This window comes from Brachycentrus maculatus, unplaced genomic scaffold, assembly GCF_059751285.1.
Source record: "Brachycentrus maculatus isolate JH-2025_06_01 unplaced genomic scaffold, ASM5975128v1 h1tg000004l, whole genome shotgun sequence".
NCBI classification, from domain to species: domain Eukaryota; kingdom Metazoa; phylum Arthropoda; class Insecta; order Trichoptera; family Brachycentridae; genus Brachycentrus; species Brachycentrus maculatus.
In genome coordinates, this window is record NW_028280759.1 from 649,716 (window position 1) to 657,471 (window position 7,756).

The 7,756-nt window shown below is 29.8% G+C and overlaps 1 protein-coding gene across 1 annotated transcript; it reads left to right on the forward strand.

Annotated features, from left to right (window-relative positions):
* Positions 1-1,732: 1,732 nt before the first annotated feature.
* LOC148313892 (transmembrane protein 205) lies at positions 1,733-5,642 on the forward strand. The gene is made up of 4 exons (XM_088272316.1): positions 1,733-2,094; positions 3,077-3,261; positions 3,614-3,777; positions 3,924-5,642. The coding sequence occupies exons 1-4, from the start codon at positions 1,826-1,828 to the stop codon at positions 4,206-4,208; spliced, it is 903 nt and encodes a 300-aa protein (XP_088128442.1). The 5' UTR covers positions 1,733-1,825; the 3' UTR covers positions 4,209-5,642.
* The last annotated feature ends 2,114 nt before the right edge of the window (positions 5,643-7,756 follow it).

The window sequence follows — 7,756 nt, forward strand, 5'->3', positions numbered from 1 at the left end:
ACTTTAACCGCTTGATAAGGCCGAGTGAATACTCGTATTTTTAGATTTTAATCATGATTTGCATTTAAAATGGGAGTGTTTTATATTGAAAAATATTGAGTGATATCGTTGGTCACGTACGATCTAATTATACATTGGGATAGTTAGATAAATTAACTGTGAAAAATCGTTCAAAACTAAAAAAAATATTTTGTAAATGTTTTGTCGTCTTACATATTTAGTATCGAATCGTATAATCATACAAGCAAAGAACATTTGAAATTCTGTAAAACGTTGCTTACTTAAAAAAAAATTCGTAAGTATTTATTTATATTCTTGTGGTCAAGAAATTTGGAAGTCTTAAAAGTTTGTGAATGTGTTTAATCTTCCCCTAGAAAATTTAATAAGTCGTCAGTATAGATAGATACAGATAGACACTCATGGAAAAATACTTGATAAATCCCATAAATACCCGCATAAATCACCGTTAGGCACGTATATAGTCATGAGTTCTGAAAGTTTTAATAAATCCTGAAAAAACCCTGAAAAGTTTTTTTTTAAACGAATCAAAAATCCTCACTCCCCTTCCTGAAAACTAAATAAAAACTTGTGAGCCGATGACCTTTTTTGTCAATATAAAATTTGATGAATTTTTACAAATCTTAGCTCTTTTACAATTTAACACGAGAGTAACATGGAGAAAGCAAAGGCCGGCATTGAGTGAAAGCATCGATTTCTTTGATACCTGTTCTAATTAACGTATTAATTAAATTATTACATTATAATTAAAGGACATGTAGGAAATTATTACATTCTCACATTGTATTGTATTTTCAATAAAGCCGTCTAAAATATCTATAAATATCGTTCTGAACATTTGCAGAAAATGTCAATAATTCGTATTGATCTTTTTGGTTGTTGCTAGAATATTGATAACTGAATTTATTGACACACGTTTAATAGCATAGAAGAAAATGTGTTTATCAATTTGTTTATTTTGTACATCGATGGCAATTGTGAGTACTTTAATATAAAAACTATACATATCCTGCAATATTTTTTCGTATTTTAAAAACTCAACTTTGCAAATTGAATATTATTAAATTTGCAAAGTTGAGTTTTTATAACACGATATATGTGCTCCTATACTTATTTGGACACGTGTTCAACAAACGTCATCATTGTAAATCTCGCACCACTGAAAAATTGAAAACACGCGTCACATAAATAAAATAATTTAAAAAATACTATTTATAATGTACAGAGGTGGATAGAAGCTGATAATTATGTGTAATTAAATATTTATCTAGGTTACATTGTTATGAGATTATAATCTATGGAATCTTAGATTATGTTGTAATTAAAGGAAAAACGTCGCTAAGAGTTGAAATTATATGAAACAATCAGTTATCTTTTATTAGGAATCAAAATTTTATCATCAAAAATACTACAAAAGCTCGCTTTAGCGTCGGTTGAAAGCTTTTCAGTACGTCTCAAAGTTCAATGAACGAAATATGAATTATTGTATTATGTACTTTAATTGTCGATTTGAGAACTTTTGAGCTTCATGCGGGTAGTAGAGAATTACGCGAAAAGCTCAATCGTTACATCATGTTTTTTTGTATTACAACTAATAAATTACAATTGAAGGGACTCCGACGTAGCGCCATATTTACTGTCCAATGTAGACGGAGAAGGGGAAACCCACTCGATCGAGAATGTATTTAAACCGACTCTCGCCATCTGCTTATTCAGTAGCAAAAGTTAATTCGCGCTGTTGAGTACACTCGAAACAGAGTGCTCCCAAGACTTAAGAGATTATATCAAATATCAAATCGTTATCAAAATGTGCGCAAGGGATAAAGCGAGCGAAAGTATTCGCCCGATCGCCGGTTCGGATGTGGCTAGGGCATGCCCCGCGACGGGTGTGAGGGTGCCCCGCATAGTGCAGTACTACCGCCTGAAGCAGAAGCACGCCGCCCTCCGCGGGGGGCTGCCGCCCAAGGCGCTCCACTACACCCCCGACTGGCTGGCCGTCGTCACCGCCAAGAGTAAACTGTGCATGGAAGCGGCTGTTAAATTGTTCGCCAAAGCTGAAAAGAGTGCTCCCAAAAGGTGAATACAAACTGATGATTTAAAAAATGTATTAATGTGACGATAACTACCTCTCTTGGTTATTCGATGGCGCTCTAAGGGTGCAATTTTATTACACATACTACACGTTTATGGAAAGTGCTTAATTTTTTCCCTACGTGTGTAATGATTAATATCTAGTGTACTGCTCGCTTTATTCCTCTTTCTTCGTTACATTGAAGACAAAGTTTATTACTTTCTCTGGCGTTATCGGTAGGAAACGTTATCACAAACACGTGGAAAACTATTTTCCTTTTTTAAATGTCTTTATCTATTTATTTTTTTGTTAATCCTTATATTGGCAAAAATATATGAGTATTATATATACATTGCGATTAACAATAAAGAAAAAATTTATATATTTTAAAAGGTAATAAATAAAAAGTATTACTTTTTTTTAAAAAAAAAGTAATACTTATTAGATTTACTACTTGTTTATTACGTGTTTTACTCCGATTTTTTTGATTATTATATCAATTAAATTTTTACGAGTAATTACGGCATATTTCAGGAAATTCTTAGATCCACTTGAAAAATTATTATTTTAAATTACTGAGAAAAAGATAATCATAAGTACACACTCAATTATAATTTATTCAATCTTTTTAAACCCAGGTCATATTTATTAGACTGGCAACAACTCGTGAAGTTTATTTCACATAATTTTTTAATGACATATTTATTCAGCTGTTCAAAAATCTGCTCAAACTTACCTTGTTCTTGCTAAACAAATACAATAGCACGAGCTTACTACCAATATTGTCATAATGTCGGTGAAATGTCAATATAAACACTATAATTCATTATTAGTTCAAAACGACTGCTGCAGTTTATTGGCAAAATACAATTGTGGTACATTTTCACTACTCAAATAAATTAAACGATGCGAGAGTATATTGTTTTAAAAATCTAGGCATCGCTTATATTGTAAACGATGTTAATTTTCTTTTTCTTTTATTTCCAGATGGATCCCAGATACGCAGTTCCTAGCCAATATCACCATTCCTGTTGTTTTGGGACTTATTGTATCTTCTCTCGTTGCCCAACAATTCTTTACAACACCGGAGCCAAGCAAAATCTGGAGCCTTTTATATTTAGTTTCATTCGCCACCCATTTCGGCTCACAACTATGGATGACTTTAGTGCAAGGTAATTATTTTTTTATTTTTCTATATTTTTAATACAAAACTACAACTTATATTTGACCTGACTTTTTAAAAATAGCCGAAGCAAATTTTGTATTACTTTTTTTTACTTTCTATTTTCATTCCAAATATTTTTATTTTATGCTCCTAAAGATCAGAAAATTCTGAAATTAAAAACTTTTAAATTTTTTCAAACATACAAGACATTCACTATGGGAGTGCTAGCCTTTGATTGATTTTATAATAAATTAATTAGAAATAAATGCACCAGATTACCTGTTCACTTAGAATCAAATAACTTTTAACTTATTCAAATTGATTGATTAAACTAATATGGATGTTCTATTTTATTTCAGGTCTGGTTCTTTACTTCAGTCTTCCGAGGCATGTGTTTGGACAAGTGCAAGAAAAGCTGTTCCCATTTTTCTACATGTTCAACTCTGTCGTGAGCTTCGTTCAAATAATGTCCTACATCAATACGCAGTCACTAATTCGTCGCCATTCTCAAGAAATGATCCAGGTAAATAATCTTATTCATAATACAGTTTTAAAACAAACAACCTTTATTAAAAGTCCCTTTGAAACAAAAGAATGTTAATATCTCAGTAGAATTTAATTAGAAATTAAATGTTTATTAGAAGCTAATGTTTTTTTTTGTCTTTACAGGTCTATGTAATGGCGTTGACCCTGGTAATTGAACTCTACATCAGATTGTTTGTATCAAAACAAATAGTGCTGTTAAAGCACCAGAAGACAAGGATTGAAGCCGAAGCCGGGACAGGCCAAGAAATCGGTCACCTCGACCTCGGAGAACTGGCCAACTGCCCGCATTACATGGGAATCCTCAGGAAGTTTAGACGTCTGCACTCGTACACTTCAATTGCCACAATAGTCACCATTGTATGCAGTGGATACCATGTTATATACCTTGCAAGCAAGCTTTGTATATAAATTTAAAGATTTGAATTAATGTAATTCTAGCAACAATTGTTGAAAAGCTTTAATTATCAAACAAAGCATGTTAAGACCTCCTAAGGTATTGATATGAAGAGCAAAGAATGTCAAATTATTTATATGTAGCATAATAACAGCAAATCATGATGATTAGTTTAAATTGTATGCATAGGAGCCAAGAAACTGACTATTAAACTTGTGTCACAAATGCATTTAAAGTTTAAACAGCTATTTTAATTTATTATCTAGGAGATTTTACTTTATTGATTGAATATGTTATTTTTATGCAGGCATAACTCGGCTTGTGATGAATCGAATTCTTGTAACAATCCAATTATTATTTGAAATGTGTGAGCGGTAGTTTATCGTAACAGGGAGAGATTCAAAGTATTCTCGCGTTACAATGAATCTATTCTTATATACCAAATTATTTTGAGACTGTTCATTAATATTTAAATCATTCAAATGTTGGAATGGAGAAATTGTGAATTTTGATTGTTATTTTGGGAATATGAATTTTGTACTTTTAACACAGTTTGAAATTGTTAAGCAGTTTGTGCGTTATAACATATTTATATAGACTGATTGATGAAGCTGAGAAGATTCACTGAAAGCAAATATTTTCAATGTTCCAACTTTTTTCTAAAAGTTTGCATTCATTGGAAATAATTTGTAAATGCATTTTATTATTGAATTACTATCAATTTTAAAATATAGAGCATAGTAATATGATTTATTTGAAATTAAGCAGTTCTCCAATGAAAACATGTTAGGTAATGAAATTAATAGCTGTGCTATTTTAGCTTTTAATGTGTATTAGGTACAAATGTTAAGATATTAGATGTATAATAATATCAATAATTCAAACTTATCTAAAGTTTCAAAAGACTTAATTGTTTAGTTTTAATGATATTATGTATGATCTGATTTTAGAGAATTAATTACTTCAGGCAGTTAGATTATTTCTGTCATACCTAGTTGGTTTGTTGGATAATACTGGATATTACCACAAATAATAAGTTATTTATTGTATTGAAAACTTGTATTTTGACTTATTTGAAGCCAATTTTTTGCTAATCACTTATATGTACTGTGTACTTTAATTATATCAAAATAAATTTTATATGCCATTGTTGAGTATATTAAAAAATTTGAAAGATTTAAAATAATTTGATTTTGTAAGTGTGTAGATACTATATATTTTCTGTAATATTATTTTGTCTAAATACAATGATTATGTAAAATTGAGTTAATGAGATGATAGATCAATTGAAATATTCTTAGTAATTTTTCTAAAAATATTGTTCCTGTATTAGGTGATATTTTTGGAATGTAGGAATTTTGAAATGTGATTGTTTTTTTCTGTGAAGAAAATGTATATTATATGAATATTAAATCAATAAAAAGAAATATGTATACACCACAAATCAATCCCTTGTTTTATTATTAGTTTCCTTTAATTTAAATCTTAATCCATGAAAACGATTTTAAAAATATATTTAAAGAGTGTTCAATTCAAAATTTTCTAAGATTGAATTATTTTGTAACATGTAACAAGTTTGCATTGTAAGTTGTTGTTATTTCCAAAGTTATTTATTAACATTTCTAGAATTCAATCAAATTTTGTCATTATGCACCGCAGACACCAAAGGACAATAATTCAAGTAGTCAATTAAATATTGACATGACTATTTATTAATTTTCAAATTAATTATTTAAACAAAAAAAAGTATATTTGTATCAGACATTTTATAAATAAAAACTTTAGTAAGATCAAATCCTTTGTTTACAATGGATATTAGCCCCCAAGAATTTGTTATCAATATTTTTATAGACTTTTTATATTGAATACTTTAATGTTTGATAAAAAAATACATATATTTTCATGCTCTTACTGCCATCTGTTGTTATTACTGTTATATAGTAAAACATCTACAGTCACCAATACTTTGTCTACTTTCGAAATTGAAACATTTGTTTCTTTTCACATTCCGCCTATTAAAATAAATCCTTTGGCTCCATAATTTTGGCGTCGGCAGAGTGGAATTTTCTACTGAAATCGTGTCGGTAACCAGATAAACATAAACATTATTGACGTCAGTTGACGTCTTCACCGAGTAGTAAGCAATACTAAATATTGAAACCCAATCTGGGTACCCAAAAAGTAATGAAAATGTTGTGAGAATGTGAGTACTCGTTACTCTGCTGAAAGAAATTCACTAAAAAACTTTAATCTTATAAATTGTCTGGATCGTTTACAAAATGAAAGCACCCGTTTCATTTTCAATTAAAAAAAATATGACCATGTTCACCTTCTCGCATAACCCCAATGCTCCTATATATCTGGCTGAGAATTTTATATACCTCTCAGATCATGGTCTATTACTTCGTTCTTCCCAAGAAATAATACTTTCCATTCCTCGCAATAACACATCATTCTTTAGTAATTCCTTCTATGTCCAAGCGACCAGACTATAGAATGAATTACCTCTCCTTGTAAAAAAAATCACCTTCTCTATTAACTTTTAAGAAACATCTGAGACATGACTATTTATCATTAGAATCCTAACTGTCCATCAAACCTCCTCCCTTAGTTTTTCCCTCTACCTCCTTCCCAAAACTCCCTTTTTCCTTTGCCTACCTTATTATCATCTTTTGTAATTTATGTTTTTTTTCATGTTAATTTGTAATTTATGTTTTTTTGAATGAGCAAGTAATATCTACTTTCTGATTGCAAACGGCTTTATATGGTATTAAACATTTTGATCAATATCACTAGTCTGTTTTTGGTTGGTTGTAAGATATTACTTTTTAGCAATAAGCCCGCCAATGTACTTATTTGTTTTCTGTACACGACGTTTAAATAAAATAAAATAAAATAAAATAAAGAATCTTTTCGAGCAGTTTCGACAGTATCTGCAAAAAAAATATATTTAAGAACAGATAAAAAAAGGTAGTTGCGAAAAGCAAAATTACACGGCGCTTAAATTATTAAGAAAAATATTATTTATGTTATCTTCTTAACGTCCCATTTCCCACCAACATCTCAACCTTACTAACCTCCCCTAACAAACTTGTTTATAAAATAATTTGTAAATATCTTAAAATTAATTGTATAAATTTGTAAAGGTGTATGATAACTTACTAAAATAACTCACTAAACAAACTAACATAACTAATAAAACTAACCCTACTAACAGGAATACTAACACTTATAAGTCAAATGTAAAAAGTGTATATAAAGAATAACTCGACACTGGCTATAACACCCAAGAAGGGTGAAAAGCCATAAAAAAAAAAGAAGAAGAAGAAGAATGTTATCTTCTTCTTCTTCTTTTTAATGGCTTTTCAACCATCTTGGGTGTTATAGCCAGTGTCAAGTTATTTTATTTATATTATGCTTTTTGCTATCCAACATATTTTTTATAAATAATTTACGTAGATAAATATCGTAAATTAAAAGCAAGTAAGTACCTTCATATAATTAAAATAGTTCTTACCCATCACACAAACAAAAACTTGTTTCATTGTCTGTGGATCTTTTC

What these genes read in the sequence shown, in the direction of transcription:
- LOC148313892 (XM_088272316.1), top strand. Translation starts at nt 1,826, where the DNA reads ATGTGCGCAAGGGATAAAGCGAGCGAAAGTATTCGCCCGATCGCCGGT. An exon ending in GAAAAGAGTGCTCCCAAAAG is followed by an intron (nt 2,095 to 3,076) that starts GTGAATACAAAC and finishes TTTTATTTCCAG; the next exon opens with ATGGATCCCAGATACGCAGT. An exon ending in ATGGATGACTTTAGTGCAAG is followed by an intron (nt 3,262 to 3,613) that starts GTAATTATTTTT and finishes ATTTTATTTCAG; the next exon opens with GTCTGGTTCTTTACTTCAGT.